General features: G+C 33.8%; 1 protein-coding gene across 1 annotated transcript in view; it reads left to right on the top strand.

Annotated features, from left to right (window-relative positions):
* Window positions 1–16,728, top strand: part of LOC111054599 (doublesex- and mab-3-related transcription factor A2) — a 202,158-nt gene extending 185,430 nt beyond the window's left edge. Inside the window, exon 6 of the mRNA XM_039426559.1 lies at window positions 16,296–16,728. Coding sequence (XP_039282493.1) covers window positions 16,296–16,442 — 147 coding nt within the window. The 3' untranslated portion in view covers window positions 16,443–16,728. The remainder of the gene's footprint in view (window positions 1–16,295) is intronic.
* Window positions 16,729–18,433: the final 1,705 nt, after the last annotated feature.

Raw genomic sequence — 18,433 nt, 5'->3', positions numbered from 1 at the left:
TAAGAAAATAGATGGGATTATGATAAAAACAATATAAAACTTGTAGTACCATTTTATTGAAACATTTCAACGATTAATTCAAATCAAATCAAAATTTTTATTCACAATACAAACAATTGGCCACCAAACATAGATCCAGTTTATTAGTTGTGTTATTGGTTAGTGGAATTGAAGTTGTAAACAAATTAACAAAGAGGAGTCAAGGAAAATAATGGGCTATGAAAGGATCAATGAAGCTGTCTAGGTTATAAAATTTATTGAAATAGTACAAAAGCAAGTTGAAGAAGAACATATTTAATTTAAAATAAAAATATCTTAGTCTCTTTTTTAATGAAAATATTTGGTACAGTTGAAAAATGTATATAGAGGATAAGTTTAACATTGTACTTAGTTATTAATAAATAATAAAGTTTAAGGTTACTTTGGAGGTTAGGACGTTGTGAAAAAAAAAATGCAATGCATTCTAGATCTAGAGGAGCAGTGAATGAATAGTTTTTCGGTTAATTGATTGCTATGAATAAATGGTTACATAGAGTGGTCTAATATCTTCCTGTGATGCAAATTGAAATGGAAAATAAATAATAGTGAAAATCGATATTTATGTGTACATCGATATGAAAAGTTGACTGAACATTCTACTTGGACTCTATTGTGGAAAAATAATAATAATAAGAAATCAATAAGAACTGTTGATATTTATTGATTAAATTTAATTTTTTTTAATCCCTCAAATAGCTTGTAGCTAGAGGGATAATATATCACAAAGTGTATATGATTATTTTTGTATCTGTTTTGTTTTGAGTTGAATAAATGAAATGAAATGAATAAATGAAATGAAATGAAATGAAAATTGAGGGTCCAGACAAACCAGAAGGTTTTTTGGCGGGTGCCCAGTTACAGAAAAAAACGAGTTACAAAAGATAAATGAACTTAGAACAGAATAAATATTACACTTCAAAGATTTTAAGTATAAGATGAAAGAAAACAAATACAATTTCAACCTACTTTGCTATTTTCTAGTTAAAATCTTTTAAAGTTTTTAAAATGTTTTAATAAAAGGGTACTACAAGTTTTATATTGTTTTTAATAATTTGAATAATGTAGCCCATATAAGTGAAGTGATTTTAGGATTAATATCTACTTTTTTATTCATTTATTTACAATATATGGGAAAACTTTAAAAAATTGTAGAAAAAACTGTAGAAATGAATCTAAAATAGACAAACCAATTCAAAATACTGAAAAGTGTTCCCCAATTACGAGAATCCTATTATATTAAGCGAGCAATTTCTGTATTTATATATCTGGTTATTTATGTTCAACGGATCTCGTAAACGGCTCTAACGATTTTCACGAAATTTGGAACATAGCAGTTTTATGATATGAAAATTCGATTGCACTAGGTCTTATCCTTAGGAAAACTCGCTGAACGACATTAAAATGATAATTCATCCTTGGCTGAAACAGCTGTGGATAGTAAAAAAGTGAGTGAGCGAGTGAGTATGTGAAAAATCAAAATATCGTATCCCCGAAATTCATAAGATGACGTTTAGCCAGTTGTGAAATATAAACACGATCATTTTAGAGAATATTGTGATCTGTTTATCAATAAATAAAAATAGCGAGCGAAGCTCGGTGCCCCGATATTTACAAAAAAAACCAATACAAAGTGACTGAATTGTTTGAGAGAAAAATAATAATACAAAGTGATTTAATGCTACATGCAACCTATATTTAATATTAATGACTATCAGGTAACCGGTGCTCTCCGAGGGTGCAATTAGAAACTTGACAAAATGAAAACTTAACGAACTGAAATCATGAAGGATCTTTCATAGGTCTATATCCATCCTCCGTGAATTAAGAATCTCTATGCCAAATTTAAACTTAATTAATTCATCAGTTGAGACGTGATAATGCGGCATTCATGTATTTCCTATTCCGTGCGTGTATAAGCCTTTTATTACCTCTATTATATTATAACAGACTAGCAGGTAACCCGTGCTCTGCAAGGGTCCACTCAAGAACTCGAAGAAATGAAAATGGGTCTATAACCATTCTCGGTAAATTGAGAATCTCTATGCCAAATTTCAACTCAATCAGTTAAGTAGTTCAGGAGTGATGATGCGTCATTCGTGAATTTTCTATCCTCTACATGTATAAGCTTATTCTCTCCTTCATTATATTATAATAATAATAATAATAATATAATAATAATAATAATAATAATAATAATAATAATAATAATAATAATATAACATTATCCTTTCCTTACATGATATTATATCGGTGCACCGAGCTTCGCTCGTTATTTTTATTTACTGATAACAGAACACAATATTCTCTCAAATGACCGTGTTTATATTTCACAGCTGGCTATATGTCATCTTATGAATTTCGGGGATGCGATATTTTGATTTAGTTCTGTACTTTTTGCATAGATTAACATTTATTATTATGTATTTTTTTTTTATATACACTGTTTATAAATCTCTTTAGTGTTTCTCTATGCTGTAAAGTGTTGTATTATTATGTTTTGGTTTTGTTTATTTTTGGGAAATAAATTTCATTTCATTTCATTTTTCACTCACTTACTTACTTTTCCACTATCCACAGACGACGAAAGTCTCAGCTGTTTCAGCCAAGGATGAATTATCCTTTTAATGTCATTCAGCGAGCTTTCCCAAGGATGAGACCTAGTGCAATCGAATTTTTATATCATAAACCTACTATGTTCCAATTTCGTGAAAATCGTTAGAGTCGTTTTCGAGATCCGTTGAACATAAATAACCAGATATAAATATATAAAAATACAGAAATTGTTCGTTTAATATAATAGGATTTGTACCATTGAAATTTCTATCACTCAGTTCGTACAAGGGTGATAATAGGTATTCAAGCAGATATGAATATAAATGATTAGGTTTAAAAATACAGAAATCGCTCGCTTAATATAATAGGATAGATTAGAGTTGAAATCAGTTAATAAGACATGGAATACATTTTGAAGGGAGAACTTATTGTTAATAGCGATTTAATGAGCCGTTATTCTGAAAAGAAAACCATTCTGATTTCCCAAGGTGCAATAAAATAAGTAGCCTTCAACCATAGATTATATCAAACTAACCCTGACAACTTTACGATGCGCATGCATTTAAAGTGTAATTTTGCTTTGTAGATTCTGAATCGGCGTAGGTTCTTAATCAGATTATCTTGAATTCATACACAGTTTATTCGTGGTTCGGTTTGAGCCAGGCACATGCATAGCAAACAAACGGAAAGAGTGATTACAAGGACTGTAAAACGGGTGAGCACACCTTGGAAACAAATCGGCAAACAGGAACATTACTGTGTTAACATGCAGTACTTTACAACGTTTTTAAGTCTGGTCATCATTTTTTGCTTTTTCTTTGTTTCTTCATTGCTGCACTCTCTTTTTCTTTCTTGTGTCACGTCCCACGAGTCCTTTCTTGCGCCGGAGGTGGCCGTTAAAATATTGCAAATAGGTTGAGAGTAACGACTTTGAAGTAGTACGTGTTAAAATACATATACGCATGCGTCGATCCGTGTTGCAGTCAGCCAAAGTATCAATAAAAGAAGTTGTCGTTCGTCAAGAAGGAAAGCCATTAGCCTTTTTGTGTGTGCCATTTTCCAGCCATTATACGTGTTGATATCTGCCTAACGTTTTCTCCAACTTCCATTGTGTTGGGCAGTAAACTTAATTGCACATGTGAAAATGGCAATGAACCCCCTGGAACCCCCCCCCCTCTATACACCCCACCCATCAGCAAGTTGTTGATGAATAATTCCGATTGATATTCATTCTCCTCTCCAGACCCCAGCATGATGTTAACTGATTCTTTACACGCCGCAAATATAGAAACATTTAACAAAACTGCTTTTTATCAATAAGAAATATTTAACAATAGTTATTTGTATATCTAGAGTGAAAAGTACTGTTTTTTCTCCCTGAGAGAAAAGTTTGAAGCCCGAGGCGAAGCCGAGGGCAACAATTTTCCTGAGGGAGAAAAAACATTTTTCACTCATGATGCACACAACATTTTTCCTCCACCTACATTTTTATAAAAACTGCGAATAAAATAATTTTTAAAAACTTACGTGACCAGTGAGAAGTGTTACAACATATCTTCAAAATTAAACAGTTGTCTTGTAATCACACAGTTCACCGCCGACAGCGCTATCTGTCGGCAAAAGTTGTAACAACAATGGCCGCCACAACTACAGCTATGATGAATTTCCCGTTTCAAATTTGATTAGTCAATGAGGAATATTCGTTGGCTGGTATTTTGAATAACATGGAATAAAAAAAAAAATTATACATTCTTCTAGTATACTGATATGAAGTTTGTAATAATTCTAGCATGAAACATATACGGTATTTCATATATTGATCAAATATTTGGTTGAGGTATTGAACTTAGTTGGTTTAATAACTACTCGATAGCTTCCTTATCTGAGCTTAGACCTTCTAACATATCTCAAATGTAAGTTTTTAAAATAGAGATGCTTCCCATGTTATTTAAATGGAGTTACTTTTACGCTCTAGGGAGTTTTTCTGTTTTATCCTACCAAGAACGAAAAAGTGACACTTTGGTATTATGTTTCAGGGAGTAAAGTAGGCTATTTAGACAGTAGGTGGAGGAAAAACATATTTGTGTATACAGTAGCTGGAGACAATTCCAATAAAAGACAGATTAGAAAAATCAACAAAAGACAAATAAAAAACAATCAGCAAACGACAAATAAGGAACATTTAACAAAAGACAAATAAGAAACGTTCAAATAATATAAAAATGAAACATTCAACAAAACTTAGGCTCAACTCACACTAAAATAAAATAAAATAATGAATAAATTGGCCTTTATTCAATTTCACAATAATTGCATTACAAAAGAAATCAATTATAACATTTTATTGTCGGCATTTTTTCTCAATGGCAGAGTGCCGTCTGGAGGAGGTCAACTCACACTACCTCGACTAAAATCGTACGACTCCATTCGAGGATACTCCAGTCTCTCGACCTTACAACTTTCTTGCTCATTGTCATTACTTCAGTTCCATGCTACTCCATTTCTAACCTCACTTTATTAAGAATATGAGATCCAATTTGTTACTTCTGCGCATGTAACAACTTTTATAATATATATTATGAAAAAATTGTCTTATCTAATTCCTATTATTGTATTATCCTATTATATTAAGCGAGTAATTTCTGTATTTTATATCTGGTTATTTATATTTATTTAAATCCCAAGAGTTGACCCAAAATATAGGTCTATCACTTTTTGATTGTTTTCATCCCCTACTTCTTATCAAATCTTACAGAATAGACTTCTCTCAAAGAATAATCATATTATATTAAACGAGCAATTTCTGTATATTTATATCTGGTTATTTATGTTCAACGGATCTCGAAAACGGCTCCAACGATTTTCATGACATTTGGAGCATAGTAGGTTTATGATATAAAAATTCGATTGCATTAGGTCTCATCCTTGGGAAATCTCGCTGAGCGACATTAAAAGGATAATTCATCCTTGGCTGGAACAGCTGAGACTTTCGTAGTCTGTGGATAGTGAAAAAGTGAGTGAGTGAAAAATCAAATTATCGCATCCCCGAAATTCATAAGATGACATAGCCAGCTGTGAAATATAAACACGATCATTTTAGAGAATTGTGCTCTGTTTATCAATAAATAAAAATAACGAGCGAAGCTCGGTGCCCCGATATAATATCATGTAAAGAAAGGATAATGTTATATTATATAATGAAGGAAAGAATAAGCTTATACATGTAGAGGATAGAAAATTCACAGCTAGTAGAAAAGTGAGTGGCGAGTGAGTATGTGAAAAATCAAAATATCGCATCCCCGAAATTCATAAGATGTCAATTTTATAGCCAGCTGTGAAATATAAACACAATCATTAGAGAATTGTGTTCTGTTTATCAATATACAATTGTAATGAAAAATAACGAGCAAAGCTCGGTGCCCCGATATTCTGAAATGATAGAACATCACTTTCATTAAAATTGCATGGTACTACGCATATCAAGTCGAGGCTCGACCAACATGTCGTGTCGACGCTCGACTCAGTCGTGAGGTCGCGGAGACTAGATTCGACTGGTCTGAGTGTCATCATTTGAAAACACTTGCTGCGTCGAGAAGAGACTAGAGTCGCAGTCTCTTCTCGACTTGAGTCGCGTAAGTGTGATTTGAGCCTTATTTGTACAATATCTGTAGACAATCGCAACAAAAGACAAATAAGAAATGATTAACAAAGGATGTATGAGAAACATTCATCAACATCTATTCATAAATAACTAAAACATAAAACGCACAATCTTCAACTTGTTTAAGAGTTACATTAATATTGGGAGTGTACATATTCAACAAGGCGACCTAGCCTGAAGGTTTGAATTGTTATAAATTGAGTAGGCCTTAAGGCACCTTTCGTGGGTTCGATTCCCATCTTGGTTGACATTCATTATATTGTGCTGCAATCAAGCTAAAGAACTAGACTCATGAAAATGAAATGACAATTATTCTCATTAGGTGGAGTTGGGATGAAAACTTATGACTGCATCATTAGCAACCACATCATCCGTTTTATGAATGAAGGGGAAGCATATGCAACCAGGCAATCACCAATTTTGTAAATACTAGAATATTTTACACTCGTGAAATTTTCCAGGCTGCCTTGTAGTCCAGTCGCTGGATTACATTGAGCATACATGAGAGAGGCAGAGAATTTGACTTCGGATTATGGTTGGTGGGTCTTTAGTGTATATGAAACTCGATGTCGTCACGTCCCAGGGTGGTCGACAGATTGAGGGGGAGGGGGGTAAGTTCTAAAAAACGCCTGTTCTGCAGTTACTATTCCTAGTAAAGCTTTGAATCCTTTCTCAATATTATGTACACATAACTGGCTTTCAATGTGGTTTTCTACATTTTTGTGATAAACCGCATAGTTTTTCCGTAAAAAATAAATATCTCGAAAAATGTATTTTTTATGGACTATTTTTTATTTCTTGAATATTCAAGTCGTTAACTGACTTAGGGCAAAAAGTTCCCAATAAACGTTGTAGACCGTTTCTTCCTGAATTCAATGATGTATATAGTTTGGGGTTACGATCATAGATGCGTTGGTGGGAGGGGGATAAGTAGCACTGCTACGCTGCGGCGCGGTCCTCCCCCATGAAACTACGGCGCGTAGTGGCATGTTTATCGCATCGCTCCTACTAGTCCATGCATTCAAATTATGAGCTAGAAGATGTCTATGATAAGCTAGAAGATTGAATTTTATGAGAACAATTTCGAAAACTAGATTAAATATAAAAATTACATCCACTAAGGACCGTTTTCACAGTGACAGTTTAAACTTAATTTCATTTTAAACTGGATTAAATTCGTGTCAAGTCTCATTTGTTACAATGTGTTACATTTTGAGTTTAAGCCACCAGCTGATTAAATTCAGTTCAAGCTTTGACTGTGCAAATGGCCCTAAACCTTTTAAAAACTCTATTTATTCCTTGTAATTAGTGGAAAAGTAAATGCAGTTATTGGCAATATCCTATTATATTAAGCGAGCAATTTCTGTATTTATATATCTGGTTATTTTCATATCTGGCTATTGTATTACGGATCTCGAAAACGGCTCTAACGATTTTCACGAAATTTGGAACATAGTAGGTTTATGATATAAAGATTCGATTGCACTAGGTCTCATTCTTGGGAAAACTCGCTGAACGACATTGAAAGGATAATTCTCCCTTGGAAAACAGATGATAATTTCGTCGTCTCTCGATAACAGAAGATGCGTGTGCCTGTGTGGGAGAGAGACAGAATTATTTCCAGCTCTGTAATCATAATCAATCAGCGAGAAATTTTATCTAGCTAGACAATTTAATCGACTTGATCAACATAATCTGATTTGTTAACATGACATGATAATCCTCCTAAACTTGAGATTATCATAATTTTCAAAGTTGATCATTATTTGACAATTTTAAGTGATTAGAGAGTGTTATTTTGTTATTCAATATGGTTTGAATATAATCTAAATTATAGTCTTTTTGTTTTCAAATGTTTGAACAGAAAATTGAACCTGAATCCAAGTGTATGGAACATAACCTACTTCCTGAACTATTTATAGTATATAAATCGAAATTCGGGAAAGAAACAGTTTTGGGCTGTGCCTGTTAGTACTTCCCCAATCATTTTAAAGAATTGTGTTCTGTTTATCAATAAATAAATAAGGAGCGAAGCTCGGTGCCCCGATATTTTATGATAATCACTGAACATACCTGCTTCTTACAATGAAATATTTGCACTTCTTTCCTTCTCAATCATCATTTATCAGTTTCTCCTTCTCCTTCACCTCCTCCTCCTCCTCCTCCTCCTCCTCCTCCTCCTCCTCCTCCTCCTCCTCTTTCTCCTCAACTCACTCCTCCACCTCCTCCCTCTCCTGCTTTTCCTCCTCCTTCACTTCCTACTCCTCCCCCTCCTCTTACCAATTCACCAGCTCCTCTTCCTCATCATTTCCATCCTCCAACTGTCCCTCATCATCCTCCTCCTCCTCCACCTGCTCATCTTCCTCCTCCTTCTCCTACTCCTCCTACTCCTCCTCCTCCTTCACCCCCTCTTCCTCACTGTCCACTGCCCGCACCGGGCTATAATTAGTGATTTATGACCATTTGGCGTAGCTAGAGGCCCATTAAATGCTTTTGTTTTACGGCTGTCGGGCTAGGTCTTTTCGCGGCTAATCATCGAAGCTAGAAGCTCTCTTGTGATTGGTCGAGAGCTTGTTCATCTGCTCCTCCCCCTCGCCCACCAATCCCACTGAACAATTACTACTCCAGCAGCTATTTTGTACTAACTGGCTTCCTTTTTAATTAAAAACAACTTTCTACTTTACGCAGCCGTGTAGAATTTTGTGTAGAAACGTTACAGGCGTTAATTGGAATTCCTAAGTGTTGTAATGTTGTAATAGCTCATAAGATGTTGAAAAGTTTTCTTGAACCAATCGATCTCGGGCTGTTGACTTAGGTTTAAAGGTGGTTAGTACAATAGATTATAGGCCTCAACCAACATGGTAGAGCTCTATTTTCAAAACATCTTCAGAAGAAGTAAGGGTTACAGCTTTCTGTGCGTGTTTGTCTCTCTCCTGTCTCTCCTGCTTTCTCACTCTCTCTCTCTCTCAATAATTATATTCAATAATTATTTTCTTAGTCTATATTATGTAAATTCAACTTTAATTTTGCTGTATTGTGAGCTATTGTATAAGTGTATAAGCCAGTATATATTGTAATCCACATAAAGAAGTACTCAATCAATCAATCTCTCACTCTCTCTCTCTCTCTCTCTCTCTCTCTCTCTCTCTCTCTCTCTCTCTCTCTCTCTCTCTCTTTACAAGATGTCTCTTTACAATTTACAAGATGTCCTTCCTAGAAGTATACGATTATTACTGGTACAATCTCTGATTTTTCCACATTTTTCCACGTACTGCAACTCTGTCCTCAATGACATGCAAGTTACACTCAATGATAAAATGCAGCGTTGCCAAAATTATTGTCTTTGTTCTGTTTACTCTCTTGAACGCCATGAACATATCACCCCAGCACACATTGCTAGTTCTACCCTGAAGCTTCCCGATCAGAGACGCTTCAGAATAATCAAACTTGTTAGAGATACTTTAAAATATGGCAATCCTAATTATTTTAAATTTGTTTTCGCCACACTGCACAGAAAGTAGCTGTTTTCCAGCCCCTATGTAGATCTGAAAGACATTGTTTGCAGACAACTCTCCTCTGACGTAAGAAACAGGTTTCTTTCCGGCTAAGGCCGGAAAGAGTACCCTTTCCGGCCGCTAACATGGAACTAAGAGACCCACGAAAACGCCTAACTTTTTGGCGTCAGCTATACCTGTAGTGTGGCGAAAAATATCATACGCGACTCTCTCAGAAAAGTGTTTACGGTATTTGGATAACATATTCCCGGGCTCAGCAAGCCTCGCCCGGGAAACTATCCTCATACCGTAAACAACAACTTTCTGTACTTGTAGCGTAATATACTATTCCGATGGTAGGAGGATAGATGCTTCCCGTACTAAAACTGGTGAAAATACTCTTAGGATACCTAATCACCGAACTTCTGTCTATTCTAAATCGTTCCTTGTCAGTGCTTTTCGTAAATGGAATAAACTTGTCAACTCTATTAGATGCATTGAGAGCCGAGCGGGCTTTATCCTGTCTTCGAAAAAGTATCTTATAAAGAAAATGACTGACTCTGTCCAACCTTAGAGCACTGCATGACAAATATTCTAATCTCCCATCCTTTCCATTCTTCATTCCATTCATTCATCCATCTTACATAATACATATTCATCATCTCATCTCAACATTTTCTGTTCTTTAGTATTGTACATCGTAATCATTACTCAATCAATTTCTGAAATCTTAATTAAATCACACCCTATAACGTTTGTTCCATTTATATATTTTCAATCATTAATGCAATATTGTATTCACTAATTACTCATTCTAATATCATCCATCTTATCAATTCATCCCATTTCTAAGATTCAAATCACATATTCACATGTTATAATATTCCCAACAGCTCTATTCCATCACAACCCGGTTGTGTGTAGATGAGAAGGATATTATTTTATATCCTTTTCAAAGAATCGACAATTATTTGTTGTAACACCGCCGATTTATGAAGTTACATTACAATTTTATATTATCGTTATTCTAATTGAATTTAATCTTTATTCTCATTGATTAATTTTTCGCTACACTGCACAGAAAGCAGCTGTTTTCCAGTCCCTACGTAGATCTGAAACACATTGTTTGCAGACGACTCTCGTCTGACGTCAGAACAGGTTTCTTTCCGGCCTAGGCCGGAAAGAGTACCCTTTCCAGCGGCTAACATGGAACTAAGAAAGGTGATCAAAAAACAGCTGATCAAAAAACTTTTCATTATTTGTGTTCATTATTCAATAATAATTAAAACATTTATGATAATATCATCTTATTGTCATTTGAAAGAATAAAAATGTATAAACTCAACCTCCCACATAATTGAACATCATTTTTTAGGTTATTTAGACAAATCAGAATAAAAATAAAAATACTTGGACAATTTCCTGATATTCAGATTATCTTAGATTTGCTAGAGCTATCACCTTCCACTTCTGCTTTCGGAAGTGCTTAGTAAACAACTATTCTCATATATCAATAAAAATGAGAAAAATCTCATTTTCTGCTCTAGGTGCGAAATATACTATTTCATACTATGTAAAACTCGTTGAATAATATTAGCATTACCGTCACTTAGTGTAAATTAGTGTATAAGCCAGTAAATATTGTAACATACATAAAAAAAATAAATCTAATCTCTCTTTCTAAATAAATAGGGGCAATGAATGGATCAATCAATTTCTCCATCTCTCTTTTATTATTTGATATTCTCATTTGGGTGGCTCGTTGGAGTAAGTGATAACACGCCGGTCTAATAATCAAGAGAACCCAAGTTCGAGTTTAAACCGGGGCAAAAAGTTTTTGACCACAGCACAATCACATGGATACGGCCACCCCGTCTTTCGGAGGAGACGATAAAGCGGCGGTCCCGATTACCTAAAAATTGGTCATCTCTCATCATCATCCCTCTCACTCAATACCCACGCACAAGCCTAAGAGCTTATGTGGGCATCACCCTCAGTATTATCAATATAATCATACCTACTTTCCTTTCTTATTCAAAGTGTGTTAAGTTATAAGCTACGGTGTATAAGACTGTGTGTATCGAGATCTGCATGGATGAACTAATTTAATCAATTAATCAATCTCTCCTCCTGTTAGGCCATTATGAACTACAATATCTGTAAACTGATTGTAAACTGTATTTTAAATGGGAATAAATTTGATTTGATTTGAAAAAAAAATATATATATATATCGAGATCGAATAAACGAGCTATAGCTAATCCAATTAAAACTCAACATATCAATAATGCGATAATAACTTGGTTCAATCTTGAATTGATTCAAACTTGGGTTGAACTGCAATTAAGTAGTAGTATCGGGGGACCGAGCTTTGCTCTAGAGTGTAAAAGCATAGAAAATTTGTAACGGAAGATTGAATTTATAGTTTATATTTATTTATTCATTTTCTCAGTCGTACAATTATTCTTACAGTTATATGAGGAGGCACAACAGGCTTATGCCCAAAACTGTCCCTTTTCAAATTTATACTACAGCCCAAATCAAAATCTAGGTTAAGCTACTATCACTCATCAAAATAACAATTTATTCATACTTCAAAAAACAAACACATCATCAATTATAAATAGATAAATACTATGAATTCAGTTTAGAATGATATGTACTATGTTTGCTACAATATTTGTGAATATACTATGTACTATTCTACACTAACAGAATCTAGTTATTATTTTGGACTTTCTGAAGTAAACATGTTTTCTAAGAAAACAGAGAAATAAACGAACATAAGTTTTTCTTGCTGAATTTTTTTCTCGTAAGATCTGCTGAATGATCCCACACATGCAGTCGCTCACTCACTTCCATCACGGTATCGACAGACGACAAAATTCCCAGCTGTTTTTCCAAGGACGTATTTATCCTTCTAATGTCCTTCAGCGAGTTATCCCAGGGTTGAGACCTAGTGCAATCGAGTTTTCATATTATAAACCTATTTTTTTCCAAATTTCGTTAGCATCGTTAGAGCCGTTTTCGAGATCCGGTCAAATACAGATATATAAACATATAAACAGAAATTGCTCGTTTTAAAGTATAGGATAGACATATAAACATCTAAACATAAAAGCAGAAATTGCTCGTTCTAAAGTATAGGATAGACATATAAACATCTAAACATAAAAACAGAAATTGCTCGTTCTAAAGTATAAGATAGACATATAAACATCTAAACATATAAACAGAAATTGATCGTTTTGAAGTATAGGATAGACATATAAACATCTAAACATATAAACAGAAATTGCTCGTTTTAAAGTACAGGATAGATATATAAACATCTAAACAGAAATTGCTCGTTTTAAAGTATAGGATAGACATATAAACATCTGAGCATATAAACAGAAATCGCTTGTTTAATAGTATAGGATAGACATATAAACATCTAATCATAAAACCAGAAGTTGCTCGTTTAATAGTATAGGATAAACATATAAACATCTAAACATATGAAGAGAAATTGCTCGTTTAATAGTATAGGATAGACATATAAACATCTAAACATAAAACCAGAAGTTGCTCGTTTAAAAGTATAGGATAAACATATGAATATCTTAACATATAAACAGAGATTGTTCGTTCAATAGTATAGGATACCAATGGAAAAGTGCCTATTTCAAATAAAAAATACACTAGTGAGATATCATGTTCAATCATGTTTTATACTCTCTACTCTCAAAATTATCATGACTTCGATAATAATAATCATCCATGGAGTAGGTTCACAAGCAACAAGATTACGTCATCCATTGTGCGGTTTCAGCTTGATAGCTAGCTGCAAGTGATCCTTAATTAATATGGCATAATTAACTTTCAGATATTCAATATCAGTTATCAGACTAAAAGCTGAGTACTGATAGCGATCAATTACATTTGGTAAGAACAAGGATATCCTATAGTTTGTTGAGTCTACTAGACAAGTGGTGAAGTGCTTGGGTTTAAAGAGCCCAGGGTGATGTCAGGCACTAAAGTTTCAGATGCGCCGGAATTTAATCAAACCGTAATGCTCTCCAGAAATCAGTGCAGTTCCAATGAAATGCTGAGAGATTTCGCGAAAATCACTTTTCAAAGTAAGACCGAGGAACAATAGAGAAATTAGAAGCGAGCTCCTTCAAGAAAATCTGCCAGCTGTTTCTGGTTGAGATTGCAAATTTTCTAATTAACTCGCAGTCCAATTAAATTACACGTTCTACCTCAAAAGACTAAATCCAATCTGAGTGTGTGCCAGCCACACATGGTGGATGTGATTTGAAAGTTCAAACACTCAACTTCAGGCTTGTGTACGCTAACAATTGGTTTATCAACGCTTATCAAAACTAGGCAGCTCTATGTAGAGAGGTGGGATTTAGAAAAATGCTGCAAGAATATACAGTACGAATGGCTGACTATATTATTTCATAGAGTATTATATAAAAAGTTCAGAGTTTATGTTCAAACTCATTCTCAGATTCAATGTATTCATGATGAGTAATGGATTTCCATAATTAATTGAACAGTTCATCTCCAGAAAACAACCTGCCTATTATGTGAAACATAGCAATAATGAATCCCAAATATGTTTCTGGAGAAACGATATAGATGCTGGTTTCTGGGAACAACATGGGCCGTTCTCCGAGCTCAGGATTTAGCAACGTTCTAGACTTTAAACGGCTGGAGTCAGAAAATTGGCTTTCCAAAACGGGGCATAGTCTCTGTTAATTAATCTTTATTCTCTCATCTCTATAATTGGAAACGTTTTTCCTTGACGAAATGGAAAATTCCTAAATAATTCAAAATAGCTGAAACTTTACCTTTACACTATTTTCTCTATATTTTATTATGTTTTCAATCTTCTAGATTTTCAAAATTCAATTTAAACGTGGACTGCGACAACGACCCGTTTCGGAAAGCCAATTTTCTGACTGCAGCTGTTTAAAGTCTAGAACTCAGCTAGATCCCGAGCTCGGAAACCGGCCCCAAGTCTAGCTACACATACATCGATTTTTGTTGCCGTCCTTATAAATTCTATTAGATTAAACAGATGATTTCAAACAGATGATGTTTGTCAAGTTCCGTTTAATCTGATGGAATTCATAAGCACGGAAAAATATCGTACGAACAAAAATCGATGTGTGTGTGTGCCGGGCTTAATTACATGAGCCTCGTGATAGAAAACAAATAACCTTATACAACAAATTAACAAGATTCTATTGAATGAATAGAATATTTATTATTGGAGAACAATAGATATAATTCTCAATAAGAAAGAAATATAATTTGGATAATCGTAATCTCCAATACCATTTTAAAATGTATGAATTCAGAGCTACTCTCTTGTATTTATAAAATAGAATTTTAGTACCCTTCAAAAATAAATAATATAGGGTTTAATAATTACGATGGTGTGATCACCGAAACTAGTAGCTACGTTACAATTTGTATTCTTGTTTTCTAATATTTTATTTATTTTTAAAGGGTACTACATATAATTCTATTTTATGTTCAATATCAATTAAGAGACTCTATTGGATGAATAGAATATGCATTATTTGAGAATAATAATTCTCGAGAAGAAAGAAATATAATTATCTCGTATTCTCTAATATTGATTATTGGAGAATGATGTTTTGTTTAAAACACGAGATGCGTTCAAAGTGGAATTATTTGTGAATTTTTGCTCACAATGCACACGAAAGTATTTTCATGCATTGTGCGTGAATGATGCAGATGAATCCTGAATAAAATGAGAGAAAAGACCATGTTCGTTGCAGAGATGATGAGTAGATTGAAGATTTACGACTGATGAACAAATCGAATAGTACATTATACATAATTGAATTCATACAATATGAAAATTGTCATGATAAATCAAAGAATTATTCACAAACATCAAACCGTAACGCATGAGGATTGAAGATAATTTATTGAATCATTCAGAAAAATACAATTTAAAGTACCACAGGCTCAAAACAGAAAATCAATCATAGATTGAATATCAAATATTAACCTGAATGAATCATTAAATATGTGAAGTTGCAGTCCACAAAACTATGCCAGTGAAAAATTGAAGAGAGATTCAAATAGTTTATACTTTGCAGTTTTATTTTCAGATATATCAATGGATGATCGATTAAATTTTATACAATAGAATATTTTCCCTATTTAACACAGCAAGTCAGAACATTTGAACAGTTGAAAATCGTCATTAAAACTGATATTGATGGATATCCATGTTATAGGATGAACCGATATGATTAAGCAGTTGAACCCGGCTTAAGTGTGGCAGTCATGAGGCTCATTGACAGCTTAAATTATAATTCAGGCGAGGTGGGACCTTCCCGCAAGGGACTCCCCACCAGCAAAAGCCATACGAGTTTACTTAATTTTTACTAATATTGATACAGATTATCTAATAACGTACTTCATTAGGACTACTTCATTTGTTAGTTAACAAAATATAATTCCATAGTATCCTATGATTGTACAGATTGATATTTTTAATTTATTTTTGTTGACAGATTCCAACCAGAATGACCCTGGCAGGACTCACCCCTCCCTTCAGTCACCTGGCAAGTTTCGAAGAGCAATATCGTTCAAGAAATTTGCCCACTGCACCTCTATCTCTGGCAAATGTCGAAGAATCCAGAAGGTTTCCATCTATGTAAGAAAAGCTCTGTAAACAACATGCACAAAACTTCTACTCTCTATCAATTCCTGATACTCTTGGAAACCCTTACCAAAAACTCTGTATTTACTAAATATATTATCTATCATATTATGTGTCACATAAACTTACATACATATATGTGTAATAAATGTATTAAAAACTAATCAGATATATTGTGTTATGAATGTGGTATAGTTTGGGTGTAAGCTAAGGCTGCGTTTACACCAAAGTTATTAACAAAATGTTTATTTTTCCGTCCTTATAGATTCTATTAGATTGAACAGATTCTATGGATTGATTGATTCATGTATATGATAAACTATGTTCAATCTAATAAAATCTATAAGGACGGAAAAATAAACATTTTGTTAATAACTTTGGGGTAAACGCAGCTTTAGTCACTGTGAATCAGTCTTAAAGATTCACTGATGTGTAAAGTTTTGTAGAATGTATAGGGGATTGTAGCCCGGTGGAAGAGTTTGGTACCTGTGTAGGATTAGAGAACTGAAGTTCATTGAAGAAATGTTTCACAAGGATCATTTCCATCGAGTCATTTATGAGATCACTTCCATTTCAAACAATTATTCTAGAAGTCAGGAGTCTGTTGATAGAATTTTCCGTCACTGTTCGCCAAATATAATCTCAGTAAAGCCAGTTATACTCACATATATATTTATGAACGTTCGTTTTTTTGTCGTCCCTTTGAAGTCTTACAGATTGAACAGAGCTTGACAAACATCACCTGTTTGACATAATTTGTTTAATCTTTAGTAATAGAATAGACACGCCCCATACTGAATACCAACATCTACTGCCATAATACCCCATCGTGACGTCAGCATCGTATAGAAAACTTTTCTGTAGAGTTTGTTTACATTTTTTTTTTCACTTTTTGTGTAGTTGAGAAGTTGATATTGTGGTAATTATTCATATTGAATGAAAAAGAATAAGAAATTGTCAAAAACCACAGATTTAGTCTATCAGAGTTTGTGAGAAATAGGATGACAAGAATGAAGAGGAATGATAACATCAGTATGGGTTGGTAATGATTGGTATTGATTGAGTAAAATTAATAGACAAATTTCAATCAATTCTAGCTTTGTAGGCTCAAACTCTGAGGAGAAGACTTGGATAACAATCCCATATTTAGGCCTTGTATCTGATAAGATAGGTAGGGAATTGAAGAGGAATGGATTTCATGTTGCTTTCAAGACCAAACCGATTTTAAATAGTCTATTTAGCTGGAGTAAAGACAAAATTGATATTTGGGATAAAAGCTGGGTGTACAAACTTGAATGTGATGATTGTAATGCTTGTTATGTGGGTCAGACTGGTAGAAGTTTCAAAAGAAGAATTAAAGAACACATCAGAGATTGGAATAAACAAAATGGGGAATCTAACTTTGCAGAACATTTGATAACAAATAATCACAAGTTCACAGTTAAGGAGAATGTTGAGTTTCTGCATGTTAATAACAAAGGCAGATCTTTGAATATTCTAGAGGCTTTAGAAATAACAAGAGTAATTAAGGAAAATTCCCAGTATAGTTTAAATGACCAGATTCATTTCAACCAATACAACACTACGAATTTATTTTTATCATAAAATTGAAAGCATACATTAGTCAATAGTTTTTCGATTTACATATTTGTTTTATTATCTTTCACACTTGTTTTCTTAGTTTTTATTTTGTACTGAAAGTAAATTTTATTATCATGGCGATTCTGTTGCTTAAGCCGCCATTTTGTCACACCGTTGAGTGGGAGGAGACTGTCTAGCTAGGCCCATGGCAGGCGTTTATGCCCTTGACCAATAGCAGTACTCGCCTACTAGTATAAATTCTGCTGCTCTTGTATTTAGTTTTAGTTCATCAGAGATTGACATTGGTGTGATAACCGAAACCGGTCTTTCTAATTATCAATAAATCAGTGGTTTTTTGACAATTTCTTAGTCTTTTTCATTCAATTTGTTTACATTGTTTTCCATAGC

Source organism: Nilaparvata lugens, chromosome 4 (assembly GCF_014356525.2).
Source record: "Nilaparvata lugens isolate BPH chromosome 4, ASM1435652v1, whole genome shotgun sequence".
Classification (NCBI taxonomy): Eukaryota; Metazoa; Arthropoda; class Insecta; order Hemiptera; family Delphacidae; genus Nilaparvata; species Nilaparvata lugens.
Note: the sequence above shows the minus strand (reverse complement) of the source record. Positions and strands in the feature narration are given on the sequence as shown.